This window comes from Taurulus bubalis (assembly GCF_910589615.1).
Source record: "Taurulus bubalis genome assembly, chromosome: 4".
In the NCBI taxonomy this organism is placed as follows: Eukaryota; Metazoa; Chordata; class Actinopteri; order Perciformes; family Cottidae; genus Taurulus; species Taurulus bubalis.
The window spans coordinates 21,919,516-21,939,934 of NC_136592.1; the positions used below are offsets into that span (position 1 = coordinate 21,919,516).

At 39.3% G+C, this 20,419-nt stretch overlaps 2 protein-coding genes across 2 annotated transcripts in view; one reads left to right on the forward strand and one right to left on the reverse strand.

Moving 5' to 3' along the window:
• Positions 1–368: 368 nt before the first annotated feature.
• On the reverse strand, positions 369–8,214 carry rec114 (REC114 meiotic recombination protein; the record flags this gene model as incomplete). The annotated part of the gene is made up of 5 exons (XM_079216792.1): positions 369–533; positions 750–824; positions 2,169–2,315; positions 6,325–6,414; positions 8,137–8,214. 5 exons carry the CDS (start codon positions 8,212–8,214, stop codon positions 369–371), a joined length of 555 nt encoding a protein of 184 aa, XP_079072918.1.
• A 2,480-nt stretch (positions 8,215–10,694) lies between these two features.
• The window catches only part of hcn4 (hyperpolarization activated cyclic nucleotide-gated potassium channel 4), a gene marked incomplete at both ends in the record, with an annotated part of 59,103 nt that continues 49,378 nt past the window's right edge, over positions 10,695–20,419 (forward strand). The window contains one exon of the mRNA XM_079217570.1: positions 10,695–11,383. Coding sequence (XP_079073696.1) covers positions 10,695–11,383 — 689 coding nt within the window. The remainder of the gene's footprint in view (positions 11,384–20,419) is intronic.

A 20,419-nucleotide genomic window follows, 5' to 3' on the forward strand; every position in this document is an offset into this window, starting at 1 on the left:
TTTCAATACAATGTATCCATGTGTGTTGCGGTGGAAATGGACCTGCATTAAGGTGGGAAAAGAGGAACCAGAGTATATAGCCACGATAAAACATATGAGTGAGACCAATATTTTTTTTTCTGAATAAAAAATGAAAAATTGAATCCAGATTTATTTGGTTTTGGAAGTTCTTCCTTTAACCACCTACATCCCAAACCATCAAAGCATCGTCTTCAGGCCACATACAATAACAACCAAGGTGCAACATTTTAAACAACATCGGCAGCCCAGCGAGAAACATTCCAACACGAGGCACTGCCTACACAAAGTATACGAAAATCACATTGCACTGGATTGACCTTTCTGCCTTCAGCGTTCACTGAGATTCTTCACTCTACAAGCAGTTTCTTCAGCTCACCTTCCACTTCCTCCACAAACGCAGGAAAGCTGGGATCCAGCAGACAAACACGCAGGATGGGCTCCAAGTCACCTTGTGCCAAAGAAGCGTGGCGATATACTTGAGGAAGAGTCACAGGAGTCTCTCCTAAGATGTGCTGTGGAGGGTCCAACAAATACTGCAGTGAATTTAAAAAGAAGAACAAATCATTGGGAAATGTCTGTTAATGTTCATAATTGTGAAAGTAAATTTACTGAACACCCTGCATCTCATGAAGTAAAAAGAAACAGTGCTCCTTAGTCAAAGTTACACAAAATTACAATGAATATGTCGCACGTAGGATGTTCAATGTTGTTCACTGAACAATCACTACCTGGGTAAGACACCTGATGGACAATGACCCTTGGACAACCTCAGGATCAACTTCCACAGCCTTTCCCTTACAATTCTGCTGACACACAAAAGAAGAAAAATATTGGACCAACACAGCATGACTCCACAGGGTTAAGAGGCCAATCGATGGCTTCATTACTAATAGAAACATATCCACCCCTCAAAGCCCTTTCATCTGCTCTGTGAACTCCTTCAGTATGTCTGTTGCCTAAAGGTCACATTCAAGCCCGTGGCAGAGTCCATTCCTTCCTCTGTCCTTCATGTTAAATGCTGTCAGCCAGACGGCTGGGTTGAAGTTTTACTCAGTATCCAGACACTAATTAAACATTTGCTTTTAGGGTGTTCAAGTTTAAAAGTAAATAAAAGGCTGCTCATGAAATGAAGGATAATGTCTATGATACAGCACCAACAATCTCATCCCTAGAGTGTAAACTTCAACCGGTTAAATGCTAGCATGTTGTTGTTTGTTATTAGCTTTGAGACAAAAGTGTATGTCTTAATAATCAACAATTTGACCATTAAAGGCAATAGGAACAAATTCCTTAGGTGCTAAAAGGGGTATGCCACTTTGATACTTGTATTTATTCTGTATATTAATTATATTATTATTCTACATTCCTGTCGGAGCGTGTGTGTTATGGGTGGGACACGCTGTATCCTACACCATATGTTATATTGTGATTGGCTATTGATACAAGGTATTCTCTATCTCAGTCGACCTACTGTAGCTGTAAGGTCACCTCTAAGAATAACAGTATTGTAAATAGCGCCATCTAGTGTCATGTAGTAACCTGACCACAGCACTGAAGCACAATTAGAATCAGAAACCATTTATTAACCAGGAATGTTTACACAAACGTGGATTTTTCCTTGGCGGAAGGTGCATAACATTAGACATGAGACGTTAGACGAGACAAACAACAATCAACGACAACAACATTACAATGAGTATTAAATGAAATATAAGATAAAGTGCTCAGACAAACAGATAACGTTAATGTAAAGTGTATGTTAATGTGAGATGTGTGTTTAAGTATGAAGTGTGAAGGGATGTGCAGGGGAGTGACCGGTAAGACATACTGTTGATTAAGCAATCAGTACTGACTATACAACTTCAACTATGGCATTTAAAATGATGCTGAAATATTTTTTTAATTCACAAAATATTGTACAATAAATGGTGACAGAGGAGATGAAGGTCTCACTTTCTAACAAACAAAGACTATGCCAGGAAAAAATGCAATAGCTTTTTGATACTGTATAGCCAGTATGATACTGTTATAGACCTTATTCAGGCCAGGTTTCATTTTAAACATACACACAAATCATCTGGGTGTTAGTGCTGGTTACAATACATACATTTTATTGATTAAATTGTAAAGTGGGAAACCTGTCTCACTGGTGCAGAGGCCTCAGCAGGGGACTGATTAGGGGACAATGAGGTGTCATCCTCAGTGGTGAAATACATGTACTCCGTCAGTTTCTCCAAAGCACTTGAACACTCCTCTATTCCATCAAACTGCATCCTCGTCATGCGGCTCTCTCCCTGCAAAATTCCACAATCTGTATTTGTCAATCTAAATTGTGCCAATGAAAACACCAGGGTTTGTCTGTTGCTTTTGTTAAATCAACATCTAATTAAGTAAAAAGAAGACTTCCAAATTCAATGTTCAGGCAATGCCATTCACCACAGTACCTGAATTAACAGTATTGAAAAAAATCCAAACCTAGACCACTAGTCGTTGCTTTTAATTAGTTATAGTGTAATTAATACAAGTAATGATCTCGAGCGGGAAATAAGTTACTAGGACAGAACTAGAAAAAATACTCCCAATTGTGTGATTGCAATGCATCTCAAGACTCACATTCACGTTATATCGAAATATCAGGTTTTCAGATTTGTGTTGTATTTTGACACAATCAGACCCACAGAGGAAAGGGATTGCATCCTGAGAAAAGACAAAAGAACAAATGTTTTCAGCAGCCAAGACAGGAAACAGTTTTTCATCCATAGGCTACATTAACTCAAGGATAACATATTAAAACATTTTGGGGATATTTATGAGAATGTATAATTGTCTTCTTTTGTACTGCTCCTAGTAAAAGCAGCTTCACTTCCACTTATTCTAAAATAGTTACCTAAAACTGTCTGCAGGGGTCTCTATTTACTTAATAACCGCAGAGCCTCAGCTTTGAGGCTTACAGATAGCTTTTTCACACAGGGAATCAAACAAGCACGTGGACAACAATAGCCTAATAGTGTGATCAGCCTATTTTGTTAAATGTGCTTTTACATTTTACTTTGAAAATAACAATGTAGGTATATCAACAGGATTTTCCTTTGATCAATAGCACTGCACCATGCAGGAAGTAGGTGCTCTACTATCCTGTCGCACATCATTCCACATCCAGTGTTAATAATACACATTTTTGAAACCGATGGCATTATCATGCTTTGTAATTTAGTAATAGTAAGTTCATCGAAGTATCTCAGGTTATAAAGATGAAAAAAAACTGTATTTCTGGAAATCTAATTATAGAAATAGTATATAATTAAGACTTTTTGTGGATACAATTTTTTTCTGTGGGATATTCAAATGCTTTATTACACACTAATTACGAAAATCCATTATTGGATTTAAATGTTCAACTCAAATGCAAATGTAGGTGACCAACTGTACAGTTGGAAATTAATTAAAGGAATAATCTGAATAAATGTGTGTAGACATCTATCAAATGTAGATGTTCTCAGACAAGGCAGGAGGGGTCACTAAATGGTTTGAGGACTATGCAAATTATGTGAATCATATTTTATGGCCTTCAGCTCCCAACCCAGTTGAAAACATATTGGTATTTGGACCAGTGCCATCCTCATCATCATCACCAAAACACCAAATGAGGGAATATTTATTGGAGGAATGGCGTTTCATTCAATTCAATTCATTTTGTAAAGCCCAAAATCACAAATTTGCCTCAGAGGGCTTAACAATCTGTACACATGCAACATCCTCTGTTCCAGGACCTCATATCGGTTCAGGAAAAACTCCCCCAAACACTCTCCAAGCACTCTGCCATGGAGGGCTGAATCTGCTCTGGTGGCTTCTAATGGTCAGTAGTTTTGATAGAACACTTTATGTTGTTTTTCTCCTTGAATTGTCAACATCTCAACATTCTCAGTGAGAATGAATGTCAGATTCATATGTACATTTATAAGATGACTGATTTTACTTTGTTGGGTGATACAAATCAGAAGTACCCATATCTTAAGGAGAGCACTGGAGCTCCCCAGTAACCCATTGATTATCTCTAATAAAGCAAATTTCAGTTGTGTTCAAAGACAATTCCAACTGTCTCCTTCAGACCGTATCCTGTAGCCTATAAGCGCAAGCTCTCTGTATTGAAAGTTCCTTAGCATTCACTGCACCAAACTAATAGACCAGTCTATCATCCTCGGTGAAAGCTCTCTGCAGTCTGACCTGAATATCTGGCTCGACACCCTGGCGCAGCAAGATAGCCGTGTCACCTGCCACAACTCCATTACTGAGACGTTGAGTAGTCCGTCACATTTCTGTTGTCTGTAGGGCAGGAAGTTAACTTTTGTTTATGTCTGAAGGCCACAATAATTGGTAAAAGCTCCAGATTCATGTTCTACTTTCACAATGGGGTTACCGGTTGAAGACGTTGGCTGAACCCCACTGGTTGTGGCTTTGGTCATTTATTTTTGTCACGTTATTGTCCACAACTGGTCTTGACCTATTTGTTGAATTAAGATGTACATTTAGTGATCCTGGTTTGTATTTTGTATTTTCCTCTGTTGCCTGCCTGTTTTTGGACTAGGGCTGCAACTAACGATTATTTTAATAATCGATTAATCGGTTGATTATTTTTTCAATTAATCGATGAATCGGATAAAAAAATGTTTTTATCAAAAAAGCGTTCATTTCCAACCCTTTATTCAAAAACAGAAGTGACAGTGCAAAACATCTTCAGAAAGTGCACAAACAGGTTGCTCCTTGAACATCCCTGAGCTGTTAATTAAAACAACAAAATGGACTAACACTAAAAACATACACATCTATGCTTTACATCTGCCAAATGTGAGCCCTTTTTACTGTAATTGATCCCTCCAGAGGCTGCATTTAGCATACCCTGCGTTATCAATATGTTTGAAATACTGGGACAGTGGGAAGCTGTACTGCTCCATATAGAGTCCTCTTCCTTAAACTCTTTCATTCTGGGTCTCTTATGACCACGACGTCACGTTGTTGGCTAAGCCCAACTACGTGATTTGCTTCATTCTACTTTGAGTAAAAAAAACCTGCAGCCAGATCCACCGGTGTGCCGGTTTAACGTTAACGAGTGACAGCGTGAACTGAACCAGACCGGGGGGTTACGGCATGTTTCATCACGTTACGGTTTTTTACAAGCAAGACTGAACTGTAACGGAACATAACGTAACTTTAACGACAATACACAACCCAAACACGTTAGCTAACGCGATAGCAAGCTGACTAGCTTCCATTAAAAACAAGTTTGAGGAACATGAAGACGCTGATTGGCCAAGACTCGACTTGTCAAAGATCTTCTATTTTTGAGAACATCACAACTTCAGCTTTTCTCGTGTCTCACTCCAATCTCAGAAACGCTGGCCGGCCAGTTGCTCTGCTCCGCTCTTTTTTTTCTTCTCCGCGACTTATTGCCCAGCGTAATAATCGCGCGACACAACGAATCGAGAATGAAATTCGTTGATAACACTTTTGATAATCGATTTTTATCGATTTTATCGATTTGTTGTTGCAGCCCTATTTTGGACTGCATCAGTAAGTGTATTATGTGTCATTAAATCATTGAACACTACCTGCTGGCTCCCTATCAGTATTTGGGTCCAAACTGTTTTTTCTCAATGTTCTTTTTCATATATTTGCACTTTATTATTATTATTATTATTATTATTATCTGTATTCACTTTATGTTGGACAGGAGAGAGACGTTTTGTCAACTCTTCTGAATGTTTGCACATGTGAAAGAATTGACAATAAAGCTGACTTTGAACTGCTGTTTCCGAATTGTGATACTACACCAATTTAAAAAGTATGATTTCTCTGTATACATTTTTGTCAACATTTTGAATAATCTATGCTTATGTTATTTTGAACCACAACCATGTTGATTTTATTAAATTGTATCTATTGCTAATCTTTCAGAATTTATATCGTATCGAACCCAAAACCGAGGTCTTTTTTTTAATGTTTCCTCTTTATCCTGAAGGGTAGGAGTCACAATGAATTTATAACATCCATTTGAAATATGTTACAGTTCTACAGTGAAATGATAGAACTGGAATCATCTATCAAGTAAATAAAAAGTATGGTATTAAATCATATCTAAAGTTTCTGAAAGCTGTAAATAAAGAAGTTAGTTAGAATAGCCCTGCTAACCACCAAACATGCAGTGTATCAGGATCTGTAAAATAAGGCTTAGTCTCCATCATAGCAGAACATGGATGGGAAAACCCAAATTAAATTAAATGGTAAGTCTAGCCACAGTCTTCTTACCAAGCTTTTCTGTCCTTGCATCACTAGCAAGTATCCAGAATTCACAATTGTGAAGAACATTTCTGGTTCGTTGCCATTTGCCTCAAAAACCTGGTGAAAAGAAAAGAGATTATTAGCTGGTGTAAAGTTAGTGAGCAATTGCTTTTCCTGATCAACTCATAATGGGTCTATCTATTCATGTTTTTGGGGAAAACAAATGTGTGCTTTTTCCAAGTTAAGGTAGCCTAAATAAGACAATCCATGAGCATTGAGCTACACAGGTCTTTCTGATCTGGTTTTATAAAATCACGAGTGTCTAGAATATAATATTTTTTGTATTAATTGGTGGAAAAAATACAACAAATAATGAGATTATGGTTCTTGAAATGGTTTACTTTGTCTGACCCAAGGTTTCTCACTTAGTGTTACAAGAGGCATCTTCATTAGACATTTGACATGCCACCGCAGCAAAAGCACATTTATAAATAATCAAATTGATGGCTGAATTCCATTTTGCTGTTTGGGATTCCCACAGTGTTGTGCATGTTGGCTCACTGCTGCACTGTCATTGCTTACTGGGACACTTCAAATAAAATACATCCATCGTTAATGTGCAGATGCTATCCCTTTTAAATTGTTTTGATGAGGCAACTGTTGTATTTTCAATCTATTTCTGGAGTTCTGTTTCTTTGTCTTGAAGTGTGTTTTCTGTTTTTGCATCAGTGAGTACAAAAACTGAATTTAAAACAGGGCTGGGAATTACTGCAGAACTGCTTCAAACAAAGGTCTCATCAGTTTACATAATTTCTCTCCAACATAAAGTGAAAAGGCTCTGAATTATTTTTGTATAGATTCTGTAGCTGTTTTTCCTCATTTTAACATATCTAACATAATTACTTAAGTTTTCTGACTGTTACTCTGGCAAACTAAGCATTTTCAGTTAATTGATTTGAACTCTAAAAACATGGTGGGGATGAGCTGTTTAGCTTCCAGAACGTGTCTTCTCTCAGACTAGTGAAAAGAAAACATCCAAAATATATATTGAAGTTTTTATCTTACTACACTTTGTGTATTTCCATCTGTGGACTTGTCCTAAATTTACCAAATGTGAGCATTAGATAATGCCTCATTTGCATTTGAAAACTTTTAATACAAAAAAGTTGTGCGGCAGTTTCATAGTTATGAAGTTATTGCATAGTGGAATTTTGCCGTACAATGACCATATTATCTCAATTACTTTTTCACTTACTCTGGCCAGAACTTTCCCTTTCTGTAATACTTAGCCAACATAAAGCAAACTTTCCAGTCATCACTATATTCTGATGATTTTCACTGAGGGATATTTATTCATATATCATGCATAGCCTGATTTCTGTAGTATGTTATCACTGTTGATGATGTATTTTCTGATGGTTGATGGTGTATTTTATGTAGTGGTCAAAAGAGGCCTCATTTTCACATTTACTCAAACTTGTAACACACAAAAACAACAGCCTTAACATAGCCTTTTCAACTAGGGGTGTTTCATGGCGATATCTTGCGTTAGCTAACTATCAGTTAAATGTTTCACTGTGGGGTGTCTCCACTGAAAAATATCTTCTGGGAATTTGAAATGACACCAATGGTTCATGATTTCAGAAGAAATGAACGTGACAAGATAAACCAGTTGTTAAGTGTTTTTTTGCGACTAACCGGAAGCTAACGTCGGACTCTAATGAGACGCTAACGTTAGCTAGCGTTAGCTCAATAGGGAAAATAGCTTTAGCTAATCTTAGCTAGCTAGTATGAGGCAGTCCGCGAACGTCACGTGTCAGAACGTTAAACGTTCGTTACCTTCCAAAGCTTCCCCTCTGTAGAGCCTGGAGTGAACCGCGCGTAGCGTTTTAACCTCCATGCCTGACTGGTGGCCATTCTCAATGACGTTGATACGTTATTTTGTCTATATGTTTTTTAGTTAACCAACATGTGTGCGACAAATAGTTGGTGTAAGTGGGTGGGCGTGCCTGGTTTTACGTTCTCCCCAAAACACGTAAAAATGAAAAGGTGTGGTGACATCCTTACTCGGCACCAATAGATTTATGGATAGATGAATAGACAGACCGCTCCCTACTTTAACTGGCATCATGGCTGAAATGTGCTGTTTCTTTGGCAAACGAAGATAGCTTAATGGTATGTTAAAGTTGATGTTGCTGTTGCTGTTATTGCGTATTAGTTACTGCTTTGGCAACAAAGCCCTTTTGGATTTAGTAAGCAAATATATAGCTATTTACATTGACAAATTTATATTTGAGGTTGGGGCTTGGTTGGTGTTGTACAAATCTTGCAAGCGTGCAAGGACTTGCTGTAATAAATATTGTAGGGATAATACAGTGTGAAGCCCAGTAAAATGTACAGTAGGCTAGTTTTATGTGCAAAAGAAAACCTCTTGAAATGTTGACTTTGCAAGCCTCTTGTACTCATATGCACTGTCTCTATTATATATTGTAATATATACAGTATAATATGTAATAATAGTAAGACATTGGTATTGAATGAACAGTTTTGAAACGTCACTAATAACTGTGTAACAAAAGCAAAAGACCACTTACTAGCTTTTTGAGTTTTCGTTCATGTTGTGCCACTTTAGTTTCATGTTGATTTAATATTTCTCACATTAAAAGTGTATATTTGTCTTGCTTTGTACAACATAAGCAAACAGTTGGCATATTTGTTTGGTTTCAATAGCTTGAGAACATTTGAAAAGTTTTGTTTTTTGATGGATAGTAGATAGTAGATAGAAGTGTTGAGTGTTTTCAAATGATGTGATGTTTTTTGGCATTTTCTTTTTAAGTTCAGTTTGTATTTATGTTTGAGATTTGAGAGTCTTTTGTTTCTCTGTGACTCTAGTCGTCAATGAAAAGTCTTGTGAGAAGATGTAAGAAGCACATAACATACACAACAGTACTGCATCTTCTAAATGCTACAATTAACCGATATATCAGCCTGGCTGATGTGTTGGTCCAGCTCTATCTGCCATGTCCACCTCAATGCAGTTTGCTAGTCAACATCCATTCTGATCTCCCCTCATTTTATTATTTTCAGGTCCAGATGCTGACTTGACTAAGAAGAGAGGCGCAGCACAGGTAAGACATGACAGAAGTAAGACAATAAATGATGATTTTTTTTGTTTAGTTCTCTATTCCCTTGAAATTCCACCGAGCCAAGCAGTGGTTTCATTAATACAACTCTGGAAAGGGGCTACTTAGTATATGTGTATTTACTGAAATCAAACAACTGAAAGGAGTCTCACTGGGAGCAATGTAGTTGAGTCTATGATGCAATTATTGCGCTTTTGAATGGGGTGGACGTGGTTGGCCATTACAAATAATTGAGGCTATAGGCCATATGTCTAATGACATTATTTTATTAAAAAAAAACGACCATTGCTTTTTAATATTTTAAATAAATTCATTGTAAAATTCACAAATCAAATACACATCAAATCAAATTGTGTATATATATATTTTAGTAGCCCACTTATTTACATGTATTGGCAGTTGAGAGTCACTCACAGGTTTATTTATTAAAACACCTTTTGCCAAATATTAGACAAGTCTTTTCCAGCTTCGACAGTATTTGTCTGCGCAAATTACGCAGCGGATCAGACTGATAATATATGGCGATTTGTTTTTTCCCAAGTGAAGCCCACAGCAGGGCTGAACAAAGGGTTTGCATTGCCTATACCTGCAGACTTAACTTAAGAGAACAGGACAACGTTTTAAGAATGGGAAGAGCATTCCCCTTTAAACAAGGTGGGCTGAGCTTATTTGCAGTTCTCGCTCCTATGGCAACCCAATAGATCAGCATCATGAATATTCACAATTCGCCAAAACGCACCATGACTATGGATCAGTGATGTCAGCGGTCTCTGGAATGCTCTACTGTATTTTGCATGATTGTGTCGCGTTGTTTTGATGGCAGCTGGCAAGACATCTGGTGAAAAGAGCATCCTCCGTCGTGCATGACCTTTCCCTCGTCTCCATATCACCGTCCGTCGGCACGTCCCTCACATGTCACGCTAAGGTGACTTTCAAGCAGTTTTTTCCACTTTTGCGCACAATGTCGGAACGGCACATTGGGGACGCAGTAGCCAAGCAGACCGCCCAGGCTGTGCGCGAGGACATATGCAAACTGTCAGGTAGTCTAATTATGTGAAAGAGTATCTCTCATCTGGTTCAGCGGCGCTACGGCGGTCCATGTCATGTGTAGCAGGCTTTCAGGGATTCAGGTTAGCTCCAGACTGATCGCTCTCACAAACAGATAGGGAGCGCGGAGCTGGTGGCAGTAGTCGTTACTATACAGCCAAACAATCTGGATTTGTTTCATTTTCCCCACCAAGTCTCGGTGTCATAATGGACAGGTTACACTCCTCCATGCGTAAAAGGCTCTACAGTTTGCCACAGCACATTGGACAGAAATCATCTATAATGGGCGAAGAAGAAGACGCAGACAAGGACACCCGGAGGAAGAGTCTTAGGATGAAGCCTCTACCGTCACCGTCGCCGACCTCTGGGGGAAGCTGCAAAGGCATCGGGGAGACCAAAAGTGGGGAGTCTGTGATCATGGAGACGGACATAGGGAGACCGATGAAGACCAGCTCAAATGGAGATTGTCGGAGATTTCGAGGCAGCCTCTCGTCCATCACAAGTCGCCATGTGCACGACTCTGACTCGGCGGAGGAGAGGCGCCTCATCACCGAGGGGGATGTCACCCCGAGCGAGGAGAGTCCCCCCGGAGCCCTCGGTGATGGGCCGCCTGATCAAGGCGCGCAAGGGGCCAGCGGCGGCGGCGGCGGTACCCCAAAAGACTCCACTGACCAGCAGCCTGGGTTTATAAAGTTGGATGGCATTGATCAAATTCTGCCGGACGACGAGAGATTATATCAAGCTGGGTTCATACACAGACAGCTCGGGGCAATGCTTCAACCAGGGGTCAACAAGTTCTCCCTGAGGATGTTTGGAAGTGAGAAGGCGGTTGAACGGGAACAAGAGCGGGTTAAATCCGCCGGATTTTGGATAATTCACCCGTACAGTGATTTCAGGTAAATGTAAACACCCGCACTCCGAACAACAAAAGGTTTAATTAAGCGTCACGTGGCCGTTGATACCTTTCACTGGTTCAGGTGTTTTTCTCAGCGTGTTAGCATTCATAAAGATATTCATCATCTTAAGAGCAGCCCATTCCTTGTTTTTATCCTAGCTTAATGGGACCTTCATTCTCATTCACTTTAAAATATGACAAAGTAATCAATTAACTTTACTGCTTTATCAAAAATGATTATATTATGTAATTATTATTATATTATTTAGTTTATTTAGAATACGACATATTACTCTATAGGCCTGTACTGTTGTGCTATGAAACAACACGCAGATAACAGCCTTTGCTAATTAGGGCAAATGCTATCAATAAATTAAGCCTTTTTTGGCTCCTTCTTTATTTGAAAAAACGTGTGCTGAGGGGACATGTAGTTTATCATTGATTTGGGTTAGTAATGAGGCCTTCACTTCACATAGTCTTTACAGGCTTACGTATTGATTTTCTTATTCTTCTTTTATATAAATGGTCTTTCAAAACATACCAGGGTTAAGGTGTTTTATTTTGATTAATAGTTCAAATTCGAGAGCAATTTTAAAATGATCGATACATGTTATATCCGCATTTAATACTGCTTTCAAATGACAAACTGCAACTGCAAAACTGAATAGAGAGAGAGTCCATGCACACTCTTTTGTTGGCCTACATGTTTGCTCCATTGTTAATGCCCTTGAGTTTGTTATTGGCCATATGCATCTAATTCATGGAGGCTCTATAGCTGCAAGGAAGTCCCTCATCCATGCTTTTAGGATTATAGCATGTTTGTCATACAATGCATTCAAGTGCATGTGGACTTTTTGTGCTTTCAGATGATGATAGAGTCCCAGTGTGCTGTTTGTACAACCGCACTTATTTCCAGAACAGTGCTGTGGCTTGGACTACATTGGTCAAACTATAGTACACCCCCCTGTGTGTTATAATCTTGATATTATTAGATGCCTTATATGGTTTTTGATTGGAGAGTGCTCATATAATTTGCTTCCTTTAAATACATTTTCTGGTCTATTTTCACTTCTTCATAGTTTGTATGGAAAGTAAGTTAATTAACCTTAACTCTTTTTAAATTGAACACATTTTTATCTGATTTAATAATTCAGGTGAATGTTTCATTACACGCTTTGTACGCCTTGGCATTTACCTGTAGTTCATGTACATATCATTCACATATGCATATCATTTAAATCATAGAAGTCTGTGTTGTTATTCAATTTTATGGAGCAAGATTGTCACTTACACATACTATATTTCTCCTTGGCTGTGTCATTGAATGTTGTCCAGCCTGCCTGTTGTTGGATTGGCTGATGGTTTAATGGCAATGTGAAATACTGTAGAATCTCACTTTCCACAAACGTGTGTTTTTCTACTTCAAGAACGAGATGTCTGACTTTGAGAGACATGTCATTTGAACTGTGAGTGGCTTAGGACCGGGGTGTCAGTGGAAAAGGTTTGGCCTCTTTCTAGAATAGAAAACAGGCACACTTGCCATGTTTTAAGGGACAAATGCACTGTGGTGTCTAACATTGCTGAACTTGTTCTAATGATAGATTCATTTGTCTTCAGCTGTCATGAAAAGTGTTTTTTTTATTCAGTGGACAGTGGATTGTGTGTGTATATATATGTATATGTGTGTGTGTGTGTGTGTGTGTGTGTGTGTGTGTGTGTGTGTGTGTGTGTGTGTGTGTGTGTGTGTGTGTGTGTGTGATTGGTTTCATTTTCATTTAGAAATCTGTCTGTCTCTGAATAGTATTTTTCCAGTGCCTGTTCAGGCTAAACATGTAAACAAGGGCATAATGTTGTCCGGGAACTATTTGTTGATACTAAAACACTTCACTGATTAGCGTTTCCTTTTTCAAAAACCCACAGTTTAGACAGGTCATCATCAGCAAGTGAGACATGCATTAGACAGTTTGCCATTTTTGTGATGCTCCTCCCAGCTGGTTGTGTTTCGTCTGACCCCCTCTGCTCTCTTACTCACTGTGTTAAATGTCACGAGGAAGGGTGATTTCGGGCTTGGGGAGACTGTCCTGATACTGAAAGGTCAGATATTTGGCGCTAGTCATCAGTTTTGAAGTGTCTTGGAGCAAGATGCTAGAACGGGGCTCCACGCTGTACTTAATGGACTAGGTTGATGTGTGACTCTCTCAGTGAGATCTATCAATCAAAACAATGAAAATGCACTGAGAGGGGAGTGCTCTAAAAAAATTAGGTTCGCAACCCACTTGTTCGCGGTCTGAGGGTGGATACTATATATTACCATAATTAAACATTTTGCCTATTTAAGAGCCGTTTGCTTGTGGTCAGTCACTCAACTCTATCATTATCTCCCAGCTCTGCAATTACAACCACAGATGTAGCACTCAATCAGGAGAGTCAAAGTAATGAGGCTGTGCTTAGGCTAACTATGGGAAAGGATTCTTGTAAAAAATAAATAAAAAAAAGTGTGACCAACAGGAAAAAAAGACCAAGCATGCATAAACTCCTTGATTCACAAATAGATTCACATGTAATGGTTAAGGAAGTCAGCATCTATGATGCATTTATATCAGTATGAAAATGCTTCAAATAATATTTGAAACCCATCTCCAGGAGATAGGGGGAAAATATGACATCATGTCAGTGAGTTAACACAGTGTGGTGAGATGAGTTACAGCTAGTATTTTATATTTAATGAACTGAAGGAGAAACGTGGTATTGCCGCCTACTTTCTCCAAAATCAGAATCAGAGACAGGACAAGACGACTGTAATTAAAGTAGATGAGAGGGACCTTTAATGGGCCCGAAGAAGAGAAGGGTCTCTGAGACGAAAAGTTTTATTCCCATGTCTGAATCAAAGCTTTGGCACTATAAACTCAAATTAGAGTGTCACAAGGAATCACGAGTCATCACTGCTCCGAAATTCAGCAATTGTCAAGTATTGTATAACGCTAAGAAGCCAGGGAGGAGCAATATCTTGCAAGGGAAAAAGACGGATTAATATATAATCCAATCTACAGCCTCATTTCCAGATCTGAACAGCCTTGTTTGATTGTGGACAAGCATCTCCCAGTGAGCAGATGTGGTCAGTTCACCACAGCGACAACTTCAACCGGGAAAAAACAAGAAGACAAGCTTTCCTATAAAATTACTGATTCAGTTGGAGTCTTTTAAATAAGGACATTTATTACTGTCCTTAACTGCATGCTGCCCATGAAATATCTCTGGGGGTTTGAAAGGATTGTTGAACAATGCATATGATTGATTGGTGGGATTACTGCCACTTCCTCCCTGCTCCTCGGCGGATGCTTTCTTGTCACTGTCATAAAAAAAGTGACTTTAAAAGCTGCTGTACCATAAATTGTGCTGAGATAGAAGCTGCATGTCCGTGGTCGTAAATAGAGATTGATAAAAGTCATACAATCTTCATTGTCCCTTTTGAAGAATATTTCAAGGCTTGATTGACAAATTGATACTCTTCTCACACAATGGATCCTCTATCTGTATGATGAAAACCAGGGGATTTATTTCTTACCTGTTGTATAGAGAGCCCTTTGAGTGGATTCTATCAATGCAGCCGCATTGTGCAGAGTTCTAGACGTGATACGGCGCAATATTAGAATGCATCCCTCTGATCGTCAAGTGCCTTTTAATTATCTTGTGATTCAGAACCCAGAGGACACATCTGTTGGAAAGTCTTCCACATTTCCCTGGGGAAATGGAAAAGGAGGTGTCGCATATTATAACTTTTTTTTGTACTGAAGGCTCTATTAATCCCCTATTTTTTGTTATCAGAGAGGGGGGTGGGTGGATCCTGCAGTTTCTGTCAATCAGTTAAATCCCTTTGCAACATTCAGGCGAATCCTTCCATCCCCTCTGCAAAGTCCACTTTTTCAACAGCCTTTTATTCCTCCCACACATCCAGTTCTGTTTCCCAGAAGACACTTACAGTTGCAAAAATAAATCCTCTGAAAAGACATCTTACAACTTCTGTTATTTTTTTTCCCAGAGAATACATTAAAGCAAAGTAGAGCAGATGTAGTCACATTAGGGCTGTGATATAGTTCAAGGAAAGTAACATAAAGGAAAATGTGCACTGTGTTCCTAAAAGCATTTATGTTGCTTATTAATTTGACCAGTTTCTGATTTAATGTTTCATTCTCTTGCTACAATGAGTCATAGCAGTTTCTTTGTCCACCATTAGCCCAGATAGAAAAATCTTAGAATAGCATAGTTGTGTGGGATTTTGCGACAGAGCTTTTTTTTTTGTGGGGGTTATTATTGCCTTGATGAATTTGAGATACTACACAAATTGTGCACCTTAGCTTTATAGTCCTTATCAAGCATTAGCAGCTACCACCAGTTACAGGCTGTACCGGAGTATGCGCCTGTGGATCAGTGTGCCTGTGTGTATTAGGTTTGTGAGCAAATGGGATCAGCTTTAATAACATCATTCTCTATTTCAGTCAAGTTGAATACAGTTCATTTGAGAGTATGTTTTGCAATTGATTTGTTTGGGTCTCATGGGGCCTCTAGCTTGCCATGGGGGGATTTATTGAAAAATTAGATGGAGAAAATACACGGCTGCAGCATGGGTGATTCCCCTTCCTGTGGTGATGGCAGTAGTCACAGTCTGGGTGAGAGTTACACAAAGGTCAAGGTGAGGTGCTTGAGATGCAGTAGAGGAATGTAAAGCGTGGCAATTCAGAGCCCTATTTAAATAGCTTTTGACAGTTTTGTCGTGCAGTAAGTCTTAATGATGATGATGATGATTGCAAGATCCATACGCAATGAAAACATTTTAAATAAAAGATGGATGAATTGATTCCAGACTGTAGAGTCAGAGTGTGTGCCCTCACGGGCCACTGTCATATCGGCTACTGTAGTGCTAATATGCATGGGTAGAGAGAAAAAGAAACATTTTGAATTTTTGACACTACATAGGATGAATGACACTCTATTCCTTTCGGTCTCCATTAAATAATTCCTCTTTTTAATTTAGTGAGGGTAAAACATGGGGATTACAGATGGTTCTGGCTGGGCCTGAAAGTGGGGTAATCAAAATAGGCTGCAGTGCTCATGCACGAATATTAGGAGCCAAGAGATTATTACAGCACAATTTATTTAATGGAGGGAGCCCAGGGATGATGTGCGTGGCCGGTGAGTGGAATGTTGCCTGTCATAGTGGCAGAATGATTGAACGGTACCGCGTGACCTCACCAGGCACACTTGTGTGGGAGTATGAAATCAGGACACGAGAACACAACTTTAAGAGAATGGCCATTTTGTTCCACCTTTTCCCCCCGCATGTCAGTGTTTTTTTCTCCCCCTTCCTGATATGTCATTTAATTCTGCTTTAGGTATTAGGCAGAGAGCTGAGTTTAACCTTGGCAAAGTGATGGTAATCTCGAGGTGAGATTATATTGATTGATTGGACATCATATACATTTTGAAAATGGGAAAGCCTGCTGGAAGCTTTTTCTGTTAAGTGCCGTCACCCAGCTGGTATGCTTGATGTATTTTGGTCACCTGACAAATGTAATGTGGTGTGTCCTTCCTGCACCACCATCCTCTGCACTGCCACATCAATTTATAATCTCTCCAGGTGGATACACAACACTAGTCAGGCGAGAGTTTTTCCTCTTAACACATTTCAGTGTCAAATATATTTCTCTTTCCACTGGAGAGATGTGATTATTTCCCCACTGAGCAGAGATTAATATGTCAGTTTCACTCATCTCAACATTTCAGGATGGTTATTGGGGGAAATCTGTATTTATTATTTAGTAATTATCACCATCTAGTCAAGTCATGTTTGAAGTGCCTTGTGTGTTAGAGTGACCAAGGCTCCTGTTGACCTTTCTGTATTTCTGTTGATACATTCTGCTTCTGGCTACGCTTTGGAATTGTTTGAGCACCACTTCCTGGTTGGAAAAGAGACACATTACAATATCTATGAACAAAGAGTGACCACTTTCTCGATGCAATGGACTGACACTTGACCCTTGTTGACCTCCCCTGGCCACATGGTTACAGCAGGATTTGTGAGCGTTGTGACACTGAACACATTACTTGTGGGTGCTGCACCTGATTTTTTACTGTGTGGAGATAGACATTGAATTTGCCACTAATGCTTTACTTTATGCTTCTTTGTTTGGCCTGTGGCACAGTAACATTTATTTTACATCCAAATAGTGGGTCTAGTTATAAATGTTATGATACACCTTTAGTTTTACGTAATCTGCTCTGGTATAAAAACAATAAATATCAACACAGATGGGTGTAATCTTCCAATGATACCCAAGAGGGCATTCTTTACTTTAATTACGTGTGCTACAGGGATTCAGACCTCTGCATCATCATCTCATGTATAACCAAACTAAAGAATAGTATCGATTGTAATGATTAAAGAATGTATTGCACATCAAATATGAAAACTGTATAAATAAGAAGTCTCCAGCAATAAAAGAAAAAATGCTTGGCACACTGTATTTTCTGGGAATTGTCAGCATGGTTGGAATGAATAATTAAGATAGCTTCGATTAAAATACCTCCCGTATGCTATTGATTATCTCTGATGTCTTGCATTCACGTCCAGCCACACTGTTCACACACAAACATGGGTGCAATCATGTTTGCAAAAACCTTTTGTGGTTTCTTCATGCATATTTAGGAGGATTGGTTGAGGTTTGCTAATTTTAACAACGCAACAAGGGTCCAAATACACTCCTATTATAAAGCAGCTCAGTACACCACTATGTTTGACCTGCAACAGAAAATGGTCTGATATATGAAAGCCCATCCTTTGCACCACATGCAGGTTAGAAGTACCTCAAGTGTTAATTGCAAGCTATATTTTGACCTGAATTCATCCATCAGCTAGTAAAAAATGGTATGATGCTGAGAGACTGTTTATTTCTACTTGTGTTTTTATGCATGCTTATGTTTGTATAGTACATGTAACCACATCTGGACTTCCCTTGCATTGAGGGGAAGGCCGAGGCCTGTTCATTTCCCCTCACACAGATTATGTTATACCTAGTACAGGTTGACCTTTCCAGCCCTGCTTGTTTCCCAGGTGGATTCTCACACCTTCTGTTTCTCTGAAATTGAATTGCTTTTCCCTCCCTACCAGCCTAGATTGGAAATGGCCAAATTGTCAAACTGGCACTGATATGCTGCTCCAGGGGGCGGACACAATCTGAGAAATACCATATTAAAAGTAACTTTAAATGTAATGTAAGACACTCCCCATTACAAAGTCAGCTTCACAGACAAGTTTGAGTAATTTCACAGCCAATTAGCAGAATGTGCCAGAAACAATAATCAGTTCCACCTGCTGGTGACTCAGGTAGGCGACTGTGAGATACCACCAGAGACAGCATGGTGACAAGACTGTGTCATGAGATTTCATTATTCATCTCAATCATCCCTCTGTTTCTTGCTTACCATTATTCATTCCATTGTCAATACAACTCTCCAGCCATCTGTGCAGAACAGACATGGCAGGAGGACGGCATTGCTTTAGATAACCCCAGGTGTACTCTCTGTAATAATGTATAGAAGGCTAAAGCACTTTGGAAACAGTGGGGTTTCCTCAGACTGAACCAGAGTCCAGTGTGCTGAATAAAAAACTCTGTGTGTGGCTGGCGTGAGTCACAAGAAATACTTCCCTGGATCAATGTGTTTGGCCTGGCCCTGCCACATGCTGGTTGTCGAGAAGACTCAGACAAAATTTGATACTACTTTACTGCCCTGCAATGTTTTCACTTCTCTCCTACATCAAAAAGAGTTTCCAATCTGTATGACAGCTCACAACACTCTATAAAACACATTTACCACTGAGGTCTATTGTTTATATTTGACCTAGTAATTGCTTTTAAGATTGATGACAACAGCTGTCTTGCCAAGCAGTGATTTTATGATATTTGACAAAGAATACACGTAGGCAGTTATTGCCACCACCTCCTGTTTTTGTTACAGTTAAAAATCCTTCAAGTTTAAGAATGAAATCCATCAATAATCTGTTCGAACACTACTGCTGTCACTACTGTCGCCAAGTCTTTCTGAAATACAAAGCAGGATGAAGAAAAGAACAAATTGCAACAGAACGTTCTTACATGCTGAATCTTTCACTGTTTTCTGCCTATTCTCCTCAACTTCAGCAAATGTACGTAAATATAGGTGTATGACAAGGTTTAGGTTTATTTTCGTTAGAAGTGAGAGGGCACTGACAGGAACTGTTCTCCTGGCCCGTTCTTTCTCCCGGCTGTGCAAGCCCTCGTCTGGAGAGGCTAGATTAGGAAGACATATTTCCTTGGTCAACTAGCCCCAGCGCCCCTTTTCCAGTTAGCAGGGCCGTTCTGTCTTGTGAGGTCTTCCTTGTCTTGGATGGGATGTCTGGAGCAACACATTTTTTTTACCTCAAAGGTTTTACCCAGTGTTTGATTGAAGAGGCGGCAGCAGCAAAGCTGGTGTGTGTAAATCCAACCCTGACCCTGTTTAGCATGTACAATCGAGAAATTATAGAGCTAACAAATAAACATGATAAATCCTGCCCTGTTTGGTTTAACAGTCAGATAAGCCTCCACTTTTGCTTACTCACGCAGACCAGCAGAAATCAGCTAAACAGCATCTCCTCTACGATTTGATTTGATTTCATGCTCCGAGTGTCTTCTTAGTGAGGCTTTCCATCAGCTTTTAAGCTCTATTAATTGTGGTTTTATTCACCTCTACCTTTTGTGTAATGTTGCTCAAAACAACAGTATGGGAAGAAAAGTCATGCCTCCTATTTCCAGAAGACCAGACTGATATGGATCTGTCTTCATACTCTTCCTCCCTTGGTTGTCCCTGTCTTTTTGTCCTTATTTGTTATACAGAGTCTCATTTTCTCTCCCCTTATTTCTTCTTTCCGTGTCTCTTCTCTCCTTGTCACCCTTTGACCTCAGATCATCGTTTTGGAGATGGATAGAAAAGGCTTTCATTGTGGCTGCTACATTTGCTGATT